Genomic DNA, 18820 nt, shown 5'->3' on the forward strand with positions numbered 1-18820 from the left:
TGTTGTCTCCATCAGTCATTTTTATTTAAAAAGATGTTTTAAAGTTCTTGGGAAACAAATCTAAAAGGCATTTCACAAGAGTTTTGTGGGTGGGGGGCTACTAAAGCTTCCGCACTGGCAGGAATCCTCCATTTTTCTCTCTGCAGGAGAGCTGTGTTTAAAGAGATCTAAAAAATGCAAAATTAGCCACCCTACTTGGAAATCTTGATGCAAGATTAAAAGGCAAACCTTTCCAATAGCTAACCCTAACAGGGTAGTATGCCAAAACCAGCTTACCACTCCCATTCTACTTACTCCTGCAATGAATTTCTGACACCTTCAGAAGTCCCTGGGGTAAGTCAACACTTCTCAAAACAATCTACTTCTGAAAAAATATCCTTATGAGGTGGTATTCTTTTTCTCCCATACTCTTAAGTATCTGCACAATACTTTCAAGCCTCACCCTTGCTGCTGCAGTCAAACCCCTTGAGGTTTCTCATCTTCCACCAAAAGGAAGCTAACCTCAGTGCCTCAGCTACCAAATCCAAAAACATGCAGCTTCCCATCCCATTCACTCTGTTGCGCAACATGCCTTAGACTAGTCAGATCATCCTATTAGATGGCATTGGCCAAGTCATAGCTGTCAATGAAGTCCTTCAGCATGCATTCATAGTAGTTCCCGATCCTTCTCAAGTTGGCCCGCAAGGCTGCTTCCATCGCCTCCTCCATGCATGGCTTTGTTTCCAGCAGCATGGCAGTCACCACTGCAAAGTTGAGGAGGACTCGCTGATAGGCCTGCAGGAAAGGGCAAAGTGTCTGTCAGGCAAAAGCGCCAGCGATCTGAAGACTGCCACTCTACACCAGTTCTACCTCACTGGTCACATTCAGCCCAGAGTCCTGGCACACCAAAAACCCAGATTGTAAGAAAACAATTTTAGATGTTCACTCATTTTTCTAAGGAATTATTTATTTAATGCTGTAGTGGGGAGATAGGCTGTAGCTCAGCAGTACAGTATCTGCTTTGCCTTCAGAATATCCTGGGTTCAATCCCTAGCATCTCCTGGTAGGGCTGGGAATGCGCTGCCTGAAACTCTAGAAAGCTGCTGACGGTGTAGATAACACTGAGATAAATTCGCTAATGATCTGACCAAGTATAAAGCAGCTTCCTACGGTGTTGCCCTGTGTATGAGGACCAAGACATGTGCTTGCAAAGTATTTGCTGCTTTGTTTAATTTTAAATGTCAGTCAAGACAATTTGAGATGTCGCAAAGCAGTATGTATACACTTCGCAAACTTGCTGTCAGAGGTGTGAACCTTTTTTGAGTCTTGGGACCATGTTTGTTTATAGGCGCCCCACTGGGACCCTCCAGCAAATATGGCTGGAGGATAGGACTACTCCCCTAAAACAGCCTTTGTCAACCTGGTTCCCTCCAGATGTTTTGGACTACAACTCCTCTTAGTCTGCGACAGGCCCCTTTATGCTTGGCCTCGCACAAGCCTTTTGTGTCTGATACAGGAGCGAAAATAGCATGTGACCTTCACAATAATCGTGCTTCGGATCTCCTAGTTCATGCTGACATGCCGAAGAGGCTCAGTTACCTGCTCTATCTCTTCCTTTCTTGCTAGTACAGCTGCAGAACGGTCCTCAGAAGTCCTTGAGGATGATGAAAAGCCATCTTTCTCTCCAGCACACAGGGGATGAGTGGGGTCTGCATCCTCACTGCAGGTTGCTGCCTGGATCTACAGAGATTTTCCCAATGGGATAAGGTGTTAACATGGCCTAAAACGAAACTAGGGGTGTGTCAAATAGTTTTTGCTCTTGCACAAGGAAGACAAGATCACTGACTCACAACAGAATGAATTTAAGTATTTTTCTGGTGAGGCTGCTGACAGTAGACCTAGAGTGAAACCCAGGTGGGGGGGGGGCTGCTTTCAGGTGTCACAACTAAGATCTAGGTATCGCACAATGATGTTTCATTAAGCCAGATGCTTCTATGGGCTGTGGAAATGATTCCATAACCTTTTGCATCTTGGCCTTTACAGTGGGAGGGACAGGGACCTCAGGTCTGGGGGTTGAATGCAATCCTCTAGGCCTGTCTATCTGGTGGTCAGAACCCTTTCCAGGCCATACTTCCTCACTGCTCTGCACCCCCATAGTTAAGGGAGGCCACTCACCAGTTTGTCCCCAGGTAGGAATCAGTTTAAATAATAAACAAGGTGCAGGATATCAAGCAAGGCACTCAATAGGTATCCCCTTTATTTACTGCTGCAGCAGGACAGCACCCCCAGAGCAAGTCTGAAGGGAACGCCACTGAGCAAAGGGTTTTTACAGCTTTTATACATTTCCATAACTGGCAAAATAAAGCAAGGCACATGCACACATCAGTTCCCTTTCTACTTGTTACATAACATCCCTCTCCTGATGTCTGGCCTTCAATTGTGTATGTGCCACAAAGTACTTGATTGTGTACAATACAAGCTAGCAACCTCTACTCAGTGACATTAAACAGAAAGTTAAAAATTAATCAAAAACTACACAGGAAACTTTCCAACATTCTTTCCACAAAACCAAGCACTTTTGCCTGTGGAATGTGTCCTACTCCTTTTCGAACATGTCCTTGAGCTCTGGTTACTCCCCTCTCGCTTGTCTGGATGGAGGATAGAGAGGGGCATTTGAGTGTGTATAGAAACTAAGAGGGGGGAAACACATTCGTTGCTCCACCCACTCTGGCCTCTGCCCCTTCAACCTTGGCTTGTGACTCTCCAAAGGTTATGCAGAAGGGAATGTGGCCCCCAAGCTGAAAACTGTTCCCAGTCCCTGTTCTGCAGCAAATGACTTGTACAGCCAGCAGAACTCAGAAATAAATGCATCAGTTGCAAATACCAACATGCGGAAATCAGTGAAGAGAGGACTAAGGGGAAAGACTCTTGCTTAGTCCAGGCCGAAGACCAGCCATTGCAAGATTGAATCCTCCTTCCTACCGGTTCAGGCAATTCTGTTTCCACCGGCTGTAACTTTTGTGCAGTCTCTGATGAGACTGGTGTACCACCATCTTGGTCCCCTTTGGTTTTCTTCTTAGTCTGTAGAAACCGAAAAGAAAAGGACCTAATTGGATCTGCTCACTAACAAAGCAAGGCTTTGTTCATGCCAGAAAATTAACACAGTTACCCAAGCAGGAAACTCTGTAGTGCATACTGGTTGCTGCAACTGGATTCGTTTGCCAACAACCCAAGGAGGATGCAAAGGATTGCACCAACCTTGGCAGGATATCAAAAAACAAAACCTATGCCATATACCACACCTTGAATTCTTTGAGGAAAGGGTGTGACAGACCTAGCTTTCCAGCAGAGCTGGTACCGACGAAAACAAAAGATGAGCAAATGGATGGAGGGCCAGAATGACTGGGAGATCAGTTAAAATCTCCACTCACATAATGAAACTTACTAAGAGCAGCCACTCTCCAGCCTATGTGAAAGGGTTATTTCAAAGGTAGTGGTATAATCCATATCCATATCCTGAGCTCTGTAGAGGAAGGGTAGATACTAATCTGAGCATCAGAGTGAAATAACTCCAAGACACCTAAGGACACCAATGCATTTGTTCTTACCGTTTACTCTGTGGACTAAAAATCCCACCATGAACTCCCAAGGATGTTGACTATCCTGTCAACAGAGTATACCCACTAGTCTCATGACTAGTTTCCAAAACTGAGGGGTAGATCTCTTCATGCTGCTGAACCAGTTGGAGCATTCTGAAGTGCCTTATGTTAGAAAAGGTATGATCTAGTGAACTGATACCGCTTGGAAAAGTCCACTTATTAATAGGCAATCACTGCCACCTCAACTTGCCTGCATTTACATGGTACCACAAGGGTAAGAGGTATAAGGGAAGCACATTTGTTCAGCTAAAGAAAATGCTGGAAAGACACATGCCACGGTATGATGATGATGATGATGACAACCACCACTACTACCACCACCTTCCACTAAGAAGACAGCTCTGTACTGCAGAACCTCTATTACTGAGAGTTCATGCTATCATTGGGACCATGCAGGTTTTATACTCATTTCACTGGCTTGACTTGGGTTATGTACACAAAAACCCTGCTGGATCAGATAGAAAGCTCATCTAGTCCAGTATACCGTTTCCTGTGCTGGTCGACCAACTGCCTACGGAAAGGCTAGAAGCAGGACACGAGATCACATACATCATCATATTAAGACACCCATACATTTCTTCAGCTACCTTGGTAGATTTTCTTGCTGTCTCTGAAATTGCTGTTGCCTTCTTCTTCTTTTCAGTTTTCCGAGAGGATGATATTTTTTTCTTTAACTTCTGTGAATTGGATTTCATTTTACAGGCCAGGAGGAAGAAATAAATAAATAAAAGGGAGTCTGAAATAAGCCACCACCAGAGATTTGTTGGATAAATGCCCACCTTTGTAAAACTAGTGCACCATGTCAGACCAAAAGCAGGAACAGGAAACCTGTGGCCTATTTGTTGCTGGATGCCAACTCGCATCAGTCCTAGCCAGCATAGCCAATGGAGAGGAATGATGAGAGCTGTAGTCTTAACAAGATCTGCATGACCAAAGCAGAGGTTATCTTGGCATTTAAGTGGAGGAATCATTATACAGTGGTACCTCAGTTTTCAAATGTAATCTGTTCTGGAAGACCGTTCGACTTCCGAAAGGTTCGAAAATTGAGGCGCAAAGGGCGGTCTGCCAATTCAATAGAGACAATTGTGGAAAACAACAGATACATGCAGCAGAAGCCGTTCCAACTTCCAAGGTGCGTTTGAAAACAGAAGCATTTACTTCTGGGTTTTCGGTGTTCGAAAACCGAAACGTTCGGCAACAGAGATGTCTGATAACCAAGGTACCACTGTAATGGCACATGAACTGTACGTGCTTAAGCGCTCATTTCGAGAGACAGGGAGAACAGGAATCTCATTTCAGCTCATTTCCACTGATATTGTTAGAGATCTATTCACAGCTTAATGAAGCATAACATGCTGTCTTGTGGAGAAGAAAAGGCTAAGGAGTAAACTCTACACAAATACAGAGTGGAGTCCCTAAGATGGCTGGATGGTGCCTTCTACACTTCCTTCTGGCAACTCCTGCAGCCAAACTGGTGCCATATGTAGTGCTCTGCTTTCTTTTGGACCACATCAGCAAGGCCAAGGGGGTGGGGTCTTGTTGCCTGGGCAGCCCAGGATCTCCATACACATTGCCCAGGCTTGCATCCTAAAGAGGTCACTTCGGTGCTGCTAGCACAGCAAGAACAATGAGGAAGGCAGCTGTTATGAGTTACCAGTCTCTGCAGCCCCTGCGGGTGCTGTGATTCTCCAATGGTTTGACTTCACCTCCAGAGATGCACTCCATTGTCTTTTGAGGCAGATGGATGCCAACAATTATCAAGCATATGCCAATTTAAGCCAATAAGATATAGGCATCTTCTCTTACCTCTCTGGGGCTCTCACGATTGTAGGAATGTGGTGCTTCGTACAATTCACTTCTTGCTGCAAAACAGAGATGTTAGATAGCATTTGCTTTGTTGGTGGGGAGACATGGCTTCCTAACTCTGGGGATAAAAGAATGCTAATGGTGATTAAAGACCAAGTTCTTTTTTGGCTCTAGTGACCTAAGAAGTGCAACTGGAAATGGACCCAAGTGCCAGATTATGTATAAAATGGACGTGAGAGCTTTACTGGTATTGCAGCATACAAATGTTGAAACTCTAAGATCAACAATAAAATGTGTAGGAATATTGAAAAGAGAGTTATATCCATGGAATAATTATATAGAAAGTGCATAAAATGGCAAGAGAATAAGGTTATATAGAGCTCTATTAACATTGCTTCAAAATATCCTGTGTTAAGCTGCTATATTCCTCCTACTATTGATTAAAATTAATTCAATAAGAAGTCTAAAAAGAACTAGGCTAAAGAATATTTTAAAATGTATTCATAGCTACCAAACTGACATGGAGCTGATGGATAAAACTTAAGGGAAATCCTACTGTAAACGTTGAATAATTTGAAAGAAATAGTTTATGAAAAAGATATAAATTGTAGAAGATCAACAACAAATATATATAATGCCAAATGGGGGAAATAAGAATTTACTCAGAAAAACAACAATTATAAAATGTAATATAAAAAGAACTGAACAGTAAGAAAGCATGTTAATAGAAAAAAAGGAAAATGAGGAAATGTATGTAATCATAACTGTGAAAACAACATGTGAAAACAATCCATGAAATACTCAGTTCAGGGAAAGAGCAAAAAACAAAGGGCCTCAAGAAAGAAAGAAACTCTTTCCCCTTCCTCACATATATCATTTTCTTCTCCTGTCAACACTGCAACTTTTTCAGTATCTCAGCCATATGCACCCCAATTAAAGAACCACATTTGCCCTTACCAACAGCCAAGCCAGGATACTTTGTAACATCAATCCCTCATTGCCAAAAGACAACCTTTTGCTTTGTTGTATCATCTTAATTGAGGAAACTGACAAGACCCAGACCATAAAGTTTACAGAGGCACCATTTGCTGAGATCTTATCTAGATCCTTCCTTGGCACCAAAATCTCTCGTTCACATTCCAGTACCAGGAATGAGAGTCTCTGATCTTTTATCTAAGCTGAAAGAGAACTGTGGCTGCTTACGAACCAAGTTGTGTTTCAAGGTTTCTCCCTTCTATCCTCCCTTTTTTTCAGTACACCGGGGTCCAAACTGGTTCAGACGAAGTGATTGTACCAAACACTTGGATAACAAAGCCCCTAAGTTATGTGACAGTCAGATAGACCTGATATGCTAGGAAACCTGCTCTTTCACACACTGACAGTTATCCGACAAGGGGCATTTTACACATTCCTGAAGTCTCCGAGAGAATAACCAGTCATCTCTGCAACTGCATTTGAAATACTGCTTTCTGTCACTGTGATTCCTGCTTCCATGAAGACATGTCTTTTGCTACTGCTCTGCTGGGCAAATCAGGTGTTTTGCGGGCTAGAGCAGCAGCAAAAGGCGTGCATCTTTTGCTCCCGCTGTGTCTGGCAGACCAGCAGACTGGAGCCGGGCAGGGGTGCAGATCCTAGGCGCACCCATAGCTCCTAGACATCTCCATACAGTCACAAAAGGTTGCTTGCTAGTGGCAAAATGCAACTGGCACAATGGGAGCATCAAACGTTGATCCAAAAGGCTACACAGCTTGGAGAGGACCCTTTCATGCCAAGGAGACAATATTGTAAACACTCTTAGTCCCTTCAGCTGGAACATGAAGATTCCCATTCTGAACTGCCCAATAAAAACAAACCTTCTGGGGAATAGCAATGACTTCTTTTCTGAACCAAGTAAGAGGGAGGGGAATCTCTCTCGTATAAATTCTTTCGGTGTGGATTGTAGCAATATCCACAGTGACAGAAGCTGGAGTGCTCTCTCCTGTGAAAAGAAGCACATGACTCACTTGAAAAGTTGCGCCCGCCTGCATTTTGAACACATCATCAAGAGCCTGACTGTTGTTGCTTCCCTGCATCCCAAAACTCTAGGAACAGGCCAACTGGTAAGGTGGGTGGCTAAGACTAATTTGCACAAAACTACAGTCCCCATGATTCATCAAGGGAAGCCAGATAGCTAAGCCAGTTTCATTTCAGTTTGCAGTACAAATGTAGCCATTGAGTTCAGCCTGAAACCCATTCAATTCGGAATCCTTTCAATCTATCCTATTTTGCAACAGAACTCCCCATTTCCCATGGCTCACTTCTTTCTATGCATAAGCACCACCAAGAAGGCTCCAAATTATCCTAGTTCTCTCAGACTCCTTTCTTCTCTATGCCTGGCATCAATATCATTTTATATGATTCAAAACTACCCAGTTTCTAAAACAGAAGCCCGCTACCCTGGTGTTCCCCCACTGAGTTCCAAGAACTGTAGCCTTCTTGCAGGGCCGGCTCGTCCCATTTTGCTGCTTGAGGCAAAATGGGAAGTGCCACTCTGCTGAGCCCGGCCACCCTGCCGTCACTTGCGCTGTCTGCTCTGCTACCTCCACTGCTGGCAGAGCAGCAGTCACCGGCACTGATTTTGAGTGAGATTTCACCTGAAATTGCATGAGATCTTGGCCAAAATCAGCACTGATGCTGCTGCCGCTGGCAGAGGGGTAACCACAAGCACTGATGCTTCTGCCGCCTGAGGTAGCAGCCTCATTCCACCTTTCGGATGAGCTAGCCCTGCCCTCTAGCTTTGAGGGAATCTCGGGTTAAGTTCTTGCCTGCTAGGGGACAAGTTGCTGCTTCCACGGGATCGTTCTTGTCTGTGAGGAGATCTTGAACGGCGAATATGCAGTTCCCTTGAGGCATGGCTTGCTCTAGAATGCTGTGAATCACTGCTGTGTTGGCCCTTTTGTGAACGAGGGGACCGGTCGCTGCTTCCACGGGATCGCTCTCGTCTGTGAGGGGATCTTGAACGCTGAATACGCAACTCTCTTGAGGTCCTATTTGCGCTAGAATGCCTCAAATCACTGCTGTGTTGGTTCTTTGGTGAACTAGAACAGTATTCCAACCATCTTTCAGTATCACTTTTTTGATCACAGGAAATGAGGCTGTGAGGTGGGGACTGTGAGAGCACCTGGCAAAGGAGCAGGGTGATCAAATAAGGTACAATAGCAATTTTGTTTATTTGACAATATTTATTTAATTGCCAAAAATCTCTAAGAAGTTTTTATAAGTTAATATAAAACAAATCTCCCCCTTTCCTAAATATCTTACTGCTTTCAGTGAGAACTCAGGAGAACCCAAATGCTAAGCAGACACAGCTAAATTTTTCCTGATCCGGGCTAGGACTTTGTAGTCACGGACTAACTGCTGCCTGGTGCTACCAGCTGTCTCCTTTTTCTCTATCCCTCTCTAGCTCTCTTCCAAGGACCCTTTCCTTGTCTCAGTTTTGAGTCTCCCATCCTTTCCTTGCAGAGCCCGATCATTAGTGCTCTTAGTTTGATTATCCCAGAATCCTTACAAACAATGATTAAAACCACAGTCATGCATTTAGGATGCCCTGAAAGCCACGTTTTTCTTTGTGACCGGAAGACTAGTGAGAGTGTCCCTCTTTTCCCATTTTATTTTTAATACCCCCCTTCATGTCCTTTAGAGCAATAGCAGGGAACCTTGGGCTTTCCAGAGGTTTTGCTGGACTACAGTTCCCATCAGCCCCAGCCAGTGTGGCTAATGATAAAGGATGATGGGAGTTTTAGTCTAACAACTTCTGGAAAGCCAGAGGTTGGTTAGAGAGTTGCTTTTCTTGCTCCTCTCTTGCCAGCTATTTTCCTTCCACCCCTTGCCTGCCTTCTTGATTCTATTCTTTCTCCCCCTACACCCCCCTCCATAAAAACAATTTTCATCATTTTTCAACTTACCAAGTCACTGTCGTGTTCAGAGACTCTGTGACACTTTCCAGCTTCATTCACATTGCAGGGTGGCGCCTGACGGTCTTCAGGTGCCCATACATTTTCAGCCTGGAAAGAAGCAGTTTCCCAGGAATAAGGGTAGGAAGATTAACGATGACAGATTGGAGAACAAGGACAGCAATGAAATATAAGGATAAGCAATATTCTTCTAGGTAATAAAAGAACATCCCACTTGTAAGATCCTGCCCCTTATTGTTACCACCATTTCTGCCCCACAGGAAGCAGTGTACTGCAACCAAACCAAGGAGCTTCTGATTTGTTGCCATGCTTGGGGAAGGCAGAGCCTAGTGAAAAAAGAGACATCTTCCTCAAGCCCAGTGGGGGGGGGAGAGAATAAAAACCACTACAGCTGAGAGAAGGGTCACATGGAAATAGGAAGGAAATGACTGAAGGTTCTGAGATGGCAGCAGGCAGAAGAGGACAAGCTAAAAAAGTATGAAAGGGGAACATTTTGTTCATTATGTTTGCTGTGGTATTTTTTGCCTAGTAAAATGCGTAGTGTGGAAGAAGCCCTTGTTAATGAAGCACTAGAAGCCGAATTAAAAGTTCCATTTGAGTTGCCCCTTTGGGATTTTCTATCCCACCTTGCGGAACTGGTTACAAATGGATTGGCTAGGGAAACCCAGCCAGATAGGTGGGGTATAAGTAATAAAATTATTATTATTATTATTATTATTATTATTATTCAAAATTTACTAAGTTGGCCCAGCTATGTTTTCAGGGATCAAAGACACAAAGAAGTTCCCGCAGTCTTACCTTTTCTTTTTCTTTTCTGTAAATGATATTTATTAAATTTTCCATTTTAACAATCCAATCAAACCACATTAAACATTCCAAATTATACGAATTATCCAATAATCAAACAATCCAAATGTTATACCAAATTATAAATTTTTGGGCGGACTTCCCATGTTCTGAGGTTGGGGGGGTTCGAATCATCTCATATTTCTGTTGGTTATTATGCAGATTAGTTGTGCTGCAGAAGGTATGAGTATGACCCATTCACCAGGGTACTGAGAGAGCTACATGCTGCTCTTTATATACTATACCCAATTTCTGACACTGCTTGATTACCACAACTCAACAGCACCTGCTATACTGCTTCACAGCTGTAAAACTAGGTCATGTTATTTGCTCTGGCCTTTAAAGAGATACACATCTTGTGAAACAATAATAAACCTTAATATTTAAAGAAACCATTCAACAATTTCTGCTGCTTTTCATAGTCATTTCCGATAGTTCCCATAAGCCATTCTGATGTTAATCCTTCATTGTTTTCAACAGCCTCTGAGTTCATCCGGCAAGCGAGATAAATCAAAATAGTGTGTTTCTGTGTGGGTTCTTATGTCTTTCTTTCTTTCCTTCTTTCCTTCCTTCTTTCTTTCTCTTTCTTTTTCTTTCTTTCTCTTTCTTTCTTTGTGCTTCCAATCCAGCTATGGCATTCCACTTTCACTTTCTGATTTTTATAGTTGCCTGCGACATTCCAATATGGAGGAGATCTGACTTTCTGCCACTTGTACCAGGCATATGTCCAGAGTTTCTCCACCTTATCTCGTCCAAGCAATTAACGCCAACAGCCTTGATTTTTCACTTGCAAAGCCATTTCCACACAGTTAATAATTGTTAGAACCATATTATATCAGTAAATGCAATATTCTCCAGTCTCGCTTGCTTGCATAAATAATCCAGTAGTCAGTCCTTCCAGAGATTTTGTCAAGTAACATAGCAAAACGAAGTATCAAAGTGAAACAAAGAAGGCTCACCCCCCCTTCCATTCCGACACACCAGCTCCACGCAGATGATAATCCTTCCTCCACTTGAATCCTTTAGCACCTCAGTGGCTGAATTAATTAACAGAGTAATTCCCCCCCCCCAACTCAGAGCATGTCCATGACTTAAATCCAATTTTTCATCTTAAGAAATTGAAGTTTGTTGCTCACAGAGGCGACTTTGGAGAGTTGCCAAGAAACGCACGGTGCTTTCCATCCAGCGGCCCCTGCCCCCTCATTCCTTCCGGATTTGGGGCCAGGTGTTGGGCAAATGAGGATGAGACTGCCACCCCTGACCCTGGGGGAGTTGGGAGGCTGATTACTCCAATCTCAGCTTCTAATTACCCGTGCGAACGGCTGCGATGGAATTCCAGCCTCCTCCATGACACCAAACCGGAAGTCCCTCTCAATCTTACCTTTTCATATTTTTTCTCTCTCACCAGCACAGGCACAACACGAACATCACTCAGGGTACTTGGGAGGTTGGAGGAGCTAGTAGCTAGCACAGCAGAGGACTGATAGAGGTCTTCATCCTTAAGACTGCTGGTGATTTGGGTCTGCATCAGTTTCAAGTGAAAACAGGGTTAGCATAGTCTGAGATGAGTAAATGACTGGCTAGTGATACACAAATGAAGTTTTGTTTCCTCATTTCTAGGACATACCCTCCCCCATCTCTCTTGCCAATTCTTCCTACGTTATCTCTATTACTTGTAACATAACAATCTGATGCAGACCATTTTTTAGGCTATAAATATTGAACTGGAAACTTAGCCAAAGCAGTGAGGTATGATGGAATTTCACCCCTCCTTGATTCTCACTCTGATTCCTATGTGATTTAAAATTAAAACAAGACAGTTTGGCTCTGTAGCAATATAACAGGAGTTGATAAACACTGGGGTGAGAAAAGGATTCGCCTGGTCAATATTTTACAACAGGTAATCCTCTCAGCTCAGCAAGTGGTTTTCCTCCTGCCAGATACAGGATTCTCAGACATGTAAATTAAAGTGGAACAATATGTGCTTCCCAGTAAGCCACAGACCAGTAGAAACTGGCCATAACCTAAAGTTAACTTTAAGATGAATTTTTTCACTCTTTTAGAAGGTTGCCCTCCACTCTATTCCTCCTACCGTACTTGATATTTTGCAAAAGGCTAACCAACTCTGACTTTAGAATCCTTACAAAAGCAGTTTACTTCCAGGGAAAGAAGGAGAGTGTAATTTAATACCAGTTCAATGTCTTCCTTTCCCTCTGAACGATTATCATTTGTGGTCTCAGGTAGGAATAGTATTTCTACAGCAGGAGGTGAGCCAACTGTCAGGAGTTTCATTCTCTCTTGTGCTGCAGTGTGTGACTACTAGATCACCTGCTCTGTGTGTTGACATTCTATTCTTTGGAAGTGTGTGAACAGAAGGAACTGTACGCCACTTCCGTCTTCTTTGTTCTGTTGTTGTCCTCTCTCAGAGAAGAGACATGACATAATGGCTCTGTTCTTTATTTTGATCCTGTAAATAAATCACTAAGCCCAGATGCTACATATCCTCAGTCTCAGCTTCTGCTAAGCTCTGCTGCTTGCTTGAACATCCGGAGGAGTGAATGCTATGTTCTGCTATGTATTCTGGACCGGTGCCGGAAGAAGGCCATCTCCCACCCAGAAGCACCAACACCAACATGGCTTTGGGTGGGATGGCTTCCAGCTTCAGGAAAGAAATAAATATTAAGGACTGTGGGTTTGCAGGGATAAGATCCTAATTGCAATCAATATGACCAAATATAATGCCTGAAAAGTTCCATTTGAGTTGCCTCTTTGGGATTTTCTACCATACCTTGCAGAACTGGATACAAATGGATTGGCTGGGGAAACCCAGCCAGATGAGCGGGGTATAAGTAATAAAATTATTATTATTATTCAGAATATATTAAGTAGGCCCAGCCATGTTCTCAGGGATCAAAGACACAAAGAAGCTCCCGCAGTCTTACCTTTTTATATTTTTTCTCTCTCACCAGCACAGGCACAACATGAACATCACTCAGGGTACTTGGGAGGTCTTCATTCTTAAGACTGCTGGTGATTTGGTTCTGTATCAGTTTCAAGTGAAAACAGGGTTAGAATAGTCTTAGATGAGTAAATGACTGGCTAGTGAAACACAAATGATCAGTATTGTTTCCTCATTTCTAGGACACACATTCATCCATCCCTCTTTGCCAGTTCCTCCCACATTATCTCAGTTACTTGTAACATAACAAGCTGAGGCAGAACATTTTAAGGCTATAAATATTGGACTGGAAACTTGGCCAAAGCAGTGAAGCATGCTGGAATTTCTCCCCTCCTTGATTCTCACTCTGAATCCTATGTGATTTAAAATTAAAACAAGACAGTTTGGCTCTGTAGCAATACAACAGAAGTTGATTTACCCTCCTCCCTATTCCTCCTACCGCACTTGATATTTTGAAAAAGGCGAACCAACTCTCACTTTAGAATCCTTACAAAAGCAGTTTACTTCCAGGGAAAGAAGGAGAGTGTAATTTAATACCAGTTCAATGTCTTCCTTTCCTTCTGAATGATTATCATTTGTGGTCTCAGAAAGGAATGGTATTTCTACAGCGGGAGGTGAGCCAACATGACTGAAATCGTCTTTGGGTGGGATGGCTTCCAGCTTCAGAAGAGAAAGAAATGTTAGCATGTTAGGAAAGAAATTGTGGGTTTGCAGGGATCAGATCCTAACTGCAATCAATATGACAAAATATAATGCCTGAATGTTTCATGCAAGGGCAGTTCAAGTACTTCATAAACATGTATCCATTGCCACCAACAGAAAACTGAACAAAAAGCATGAAAAGCAATTGTAGCCGCTGCAAAGTACAAACATTCCTTTTGCCATTCCTCCCACAGCTTTAGCTCACAAAAGTCACTGCAACCTTAAACAAAACTCATGTCCCTTTTGTTTTAGAAACTGGATTCCGCCCCCCCCCCATTTGTTTTGCTGTGTGATTTGAGTTTAAAAATATATATATATATATATATATATATATATATATATATATATATATATTTAAAAGATCTTACACCTGAAAGGTGGGAAAGCCCCACTGCACAAGCAAAAGCCATTCTACTCATGCAATGAATTCATTGGATCCTACCCAAAGTGATTTTACTTGATGGCTTCAGTTAATGCAAACCCTAAATCACGTGAGAAGATTAGATAGGCTTGTGGTCTGTTAACAGCCTGTGGATTATTATTTATTAAAGTTACCTATCACTTTTTTAGCAAGGTAACTCAAAGCAACTTACAATCAATCACACACACTAAAACTGGCATATAACAAAACAAAGAAAAATGTAAATGACAATCCTGTTTTAAAAGGCAGGATGAAAATATCCTACTCACTTAAGGAGCCCACAAATAATGAAAAGTCAAACACTTGGTTTGCTGTTATGCAGAAATAAGAGCAAATCACAGTTAATACAAACTCCAGTTTGCTGATCACCTCCAACTCATTGTTTGAGATCATGGTTTGTCAGGACCAAAACAAACATGGTCTGTGGCAGGGTCAGAATTTAAAACAAAGCATTTGTTTTCATGCTATTTCTGAACCCAGAATATTCTCCAAACCATTAGCAGAGTTTGTGCATAACTTCCCAACAATTGTCATCTTATTCACAAGTTTGCCTCCACACTTTAAAGGGCTAGAAATATCCATTTTTTAAAGCAACAACAAGAAATTTATCAAGATTTGAACAAGACCTTGTGGAACACAAACAGCCTCATTGCTTATCCCTTTTTAGGACCACTCCAGAACATGACAAGGCTTACACATTTGCAGAGTCTTTTGTAAAATACCAGCTCCAATTAACTAAGAACTTAGCGCCAAAGAATGCCCTAGGCCTAGGCAAATATTCACAGAACTTTCAGCAGAAGATGGGCAGCAGTTTTCTAGCAATCAACTCAATGGTGACAGCTAACTAATTGAAAATAAAGCCCTCATCTCCAAAACAATAGGCAGGATAGCAATTTCATCCTAGCTTACTTCACCCAAATAGTTGACTTGCAAAGGAAAAAAAAAGTGGTTCATACCAATACAGGCAGTTCCTTTTTTGTAGTATGAATGCCTTCTGTGGTCACAAGTGGTGACTGGTCTTCTATAGATGCTTCAGCAGATGGAAAAGGTAAGGCCTGGCTGGGAGGTTGTTCAGCTGCCTGCCTATCTTTCAACTCCACCTGCAAAGTTGTATAGGTAAGGAGAAATTCTGTTGTTCCAGAGGGGAGTGGAACTCAGCCCAAGCTTCAGAGAGAAGACTTCAACAAGACAAGAGTATCCCTATATCCCAAGCAATCTTTACAATCTTATTACAGTGGTAACCCGTTCGCATCTTGAAGCGAACGCAACCCGCATCTGCGCAGGTTGCGATTCGCCGCTTCTGCACATGCGTGTGACGTCATTTTGAGCGTCTGCGCATGCGTGAGCGGCAAAACCCGGAAGTAACGGGTCGCCGCGGAGCGCAACCCAAAAATGTTCAACCCAAAGCTACTTCAATCCGAGATATGACTCTACTAAGAGTGAGAGTCCCCTCTTCTCTTTGAACCACAATTAGATACACCCAAACAGTACCACAGCCACAAAGAAAAAGAAGCAGGAAGATTGCAAGAATAGAAGAAATAAAAAGGGCTTTCGATTTTCTGTCTGTCAGTTTATATATAAAAAGATTATTCAAAATATTTACTCCAGGATGATATCCAACTGTTCCTCCTTCTGTTAGATTATAATTGCCCAGTCTTCAGACCCAGACATCTTAAGTTCATTCATTTTGACACCCCAGCCTCCCTAGTCATTAAAAGGCACATCTCATATAATATGGCTGTAGAAATCACTACTAAGGGATTATACAACAGCAATACAGAATGAAAAAACAAAGTATTTACACCTCACCTTTCTCATCCTAGCTACCCATCTCCTTTGCAAAGTAAATCTTGTATTCTGTTTGCAAATCTGGGCTGAAGATGTGACCTCTAAGAGAGTTTATTTGACTAAGGGCATGGGAAGAGAAAGATGAAGCAGCAGTGGGCATGAAGAGAGGAAAGAAATCCTGTAGAGCATTCAGGAAAAGTAAAAACAAAAACAGGAGGAACCTCTAGAGAATACACTTGAGTACATCACTGCAGCAAGGCTATAGGAGGGAAGAGTTTAATTGGTATGCTCATGGGCTTTAACACAACTGGAGATTATACACAAACATCTCGTGAAGGAGAGTGTGGCAGGAGGAGTCCAAATCACCAGCAGTTCTTATTTGACAATGGCAGCACCAGAAGACATAGTGGAGGAAAGTATAAAAGGCCGCAAAGCAGACTGGGCGGGGGGACATACAGGGCCCCAGGTTGCCTCAGCCTCAGTTTCAATCTTTCCACTGGCTCCCCACAGTAGTGATCCTGCCAGCACAAGCCTCCTTAACCAGGAGAGCTGGGCATAGGGAGGTCTCTGCCTAATCCAACACTACCCCAGTCTGGAGAAGGTGCATGTGTGGATAGCAAAAAATAAGCTTCCATGAAAATTCAGAGGACGACTCTATAAGGCCTATGAGGGTCTCAGAGTCTGAATGGATATGAGTGAGTAAAGCCAGATGGCATGTGACTCAGAAGATAAAGATAAAGAGATTGTTTGATTCTGAACATAGAAATAGATTCTGAAGAAGAAAAAGGGACTGTTGAACCAGCTAATGTAGCATAATAAACAGGATGGGCAAGCAGGATGTACCAGACCAGGGGTCTGCAACCTTTAAGACAAAAAGAGCCACTTGGACCTGTTTCTGAAGAGGAAAAAAAACTGGGAGCCACAAAACAAGCCAAATGTAAATAACCACACATTCTTCCCCTTCCCCCATTCTCTCTCTTTTCCCTGAGTCTATTTCAGATAGCAAAGAGGGGTATGGTACCTCTCATATCCATTTTTTGCAAAGCACCATGTGCATAGAGGGCATTATACAAATTAATACACAGAAAAGTGTCTGTCCCTCCCTGCAGTTCAACTCCCTCTCTTTTTACTAACAGCACATATCCATTCCTTCTGCTGGTGCAACTTTCTCATCATTTCTACATAGCAACATTTATAAACCACTGCCAGAGAAACTGGGTGTAAGGAAGGTGAGAGGGAAGAGATATGAATATTTATGTGTGTATATGTATACATACATACACCTACACAATTACAGGTTTGAAGCCAACTTAAAATAAAAAGAGCTGGTAAGCAAAGGAATCTGTGGTGCTTTCCATGGGATCCGGGGACATGTCAGCTAATACTCTTCCCATTCTTCTTCATTTGCTTGTCTCTGCAGCAAATCTCAAGGGGGAAGGGAGAAGGGCAGGAATTGCATAGGCACGAGAGAACGGGGGAAGTCCCGCATGCAGGATTTTGGTGCCTAACAGCCCCCCCTCCCTCTGCAATTGCTCTCGTGCTCCCCCGCCTCTCTCTGAGGCCGAGATGCTGCATCACGGCACCTGCTGACTACCTCTGGACCCCCTCCTCGTCACTGACGTAATTCACCCCTTCCTCCCTGACAGGGAGGGCGGGCCCATTTTGTGGTTCACCTCAGGTGCTCTCCCTCAACTCGGCGGCCACTCAGAAGCAAGGCACGGAAAAGGATCCCAAAGCACCACCGCCACCCCTCACACACACAAAACCCCTGCCCCGCCATTGCCCTCGAGCACGCACGCTCTCTCTCCCTCGCCTCAGGTGCCTCACGCGCGGGGCTGAGGAGAGCATGGCCTGGGTGGGTGGCTCTTGACGTCACGCGGCGCGCGGGGCCTGAGGGCGGGTGGGCTGCCGTGATGGCGAAAGGGAGCGCCCCTGCGTGTGGACGCGCCTGTGTGTGGCAGGTGCCGGCGGTGGCAGTGGCAGCCGCGTCCACCTGAGGGGAGAACCGCCGCTGCGCCCTGGTGCGCCTTCCTGCCACCGCCCTCCTCTTCTTCCTCGCTCCCTGCACCATGAGGGAAGAGGCGCCGCCGGCGCCGCCGTGAGCTGCTCGGCCGCTTCCTCACCGTCCTCCAGACGAGGCGTCCCCCTCGCCGCCGCCTGTCCTACCCCGGGGGAAGCTATGACCCATGAAGCCGCCTGGCAGAACTTCCCTCCAGTGGCAGAAGCAGCAGCAGCAGCAGCAGCCCTTCTCTGGCCGCCGCCGCCTCCTCCTGCATCCCAGCAGCCGCCGCCTCTCAAGCTCCGCTGCAGCCGCTGCCTTGCTTTGCCCGGCTCGGCTGCGCAGCTCCAACCCCTTCCTCTTTCTGGCGCTTCTGCTTTTCTGCTCAGGGTCCCCGAGGACCTGCGGAGCTGCGGCAAAGGTGTAAAAGAGCCGCATGCGGCTCCGGAGCCGCGGGTTGCCGACCCCTGTACCAGACGTTTCGATGTGTCAGAGGGCATGCTGAGACAAGTAACTGTTCTCAAAGGACATGCTGAGACAATACCTATTCATGAAGATAATAGGGGGAATCAGCATGACAGAGGCTATCACCTAGACCAACCCCCTGCAATACAAGAAGGTGTAGTTGTCCCATACAGGGATCGAACCTGAAACTATATAAAGGCTGGAAAGTCCCCGGCACAAGGTGTTGCTATCCTGCTGCTGAGG

At 44.1% G+C, this 18820-nt stretch overlaps 1 protein-coding gene and 1 long non-coding RNA gene across 3 annotated transcripts in view; one reads left to right on the plus strand and one right to left on the minus strand.

The window, feature by feature from the left end:
* Positions 1-2: 2 nt before the first annotated feature.
* The window catches only part of LOC310764329 (uncharacterized protein), a 30736-nt gene continuing 11918 nt past the window's right edge, over positions 3-18820 (minus strand). The window contains exons 9-20 of one of the 2 annotated variants that reach the window (XM_083617991.1): positions 15282-15425; positions 13740-13862; positions 13186-13284; positions 11625-11765; positions 9389-9487; positions 8249-8604; positions 7298-7422; positions 5445-5500; positions 4226-4315; positions 2962-3060; positions 1579-1719; positions 3-774 (exon numbers count right to left, since the gene is read on the minus strand). In XM_083617991.1, the coding sequence (XP_083474117.1) occupies positions 595-774; positions 1579-1719; positions 2962-3060; positions 4226-4315; positions 5445-5500; positions 7298-7422; positions 8249-8604; positions 9389-9487; positions 11625-11765; positions 13186-13284; positions 13740-13862; positions 15282-15425 (1653 nt within the window). In that variant the 3' untranslated portion in view covers positions 3-594. The remainder of the gene's footprint in view (positions 775-1578; positions 1720-2961; positions 3061-4225; positions 4316-5444; positions 5501-7297; positions 7423-8248; positions 8605-9388; positions 9488-11624; positions 11766-13185; positions 13285-13739; positions 13863-15281; positions 15426-18820) is intronic. The other variant, XM_083617992.1, reaches the window with a different exon arrangement.
* On the plus strand, positions 8569-9617 carry LOC310764380. Its single transcript, XR_014549133.1, has 2 exons — positions 8569-8633; positions 9447-9617. It is a non-coding gene; the product is annotated as an uncharacterized lncRNA (long non-coding RNA).

Source organism: Podarcis filfolensis (assembly GCF_964270895.1).
Source record: "Podarcis filfolensis genome assembly, chromosome: 6".
Lineage (NCBI taxonomy): Eukaryota > Metazoa > Chordata > Lepidosauria > Squamata > Lacertidae > Podarcis > Podarcis filfolensis.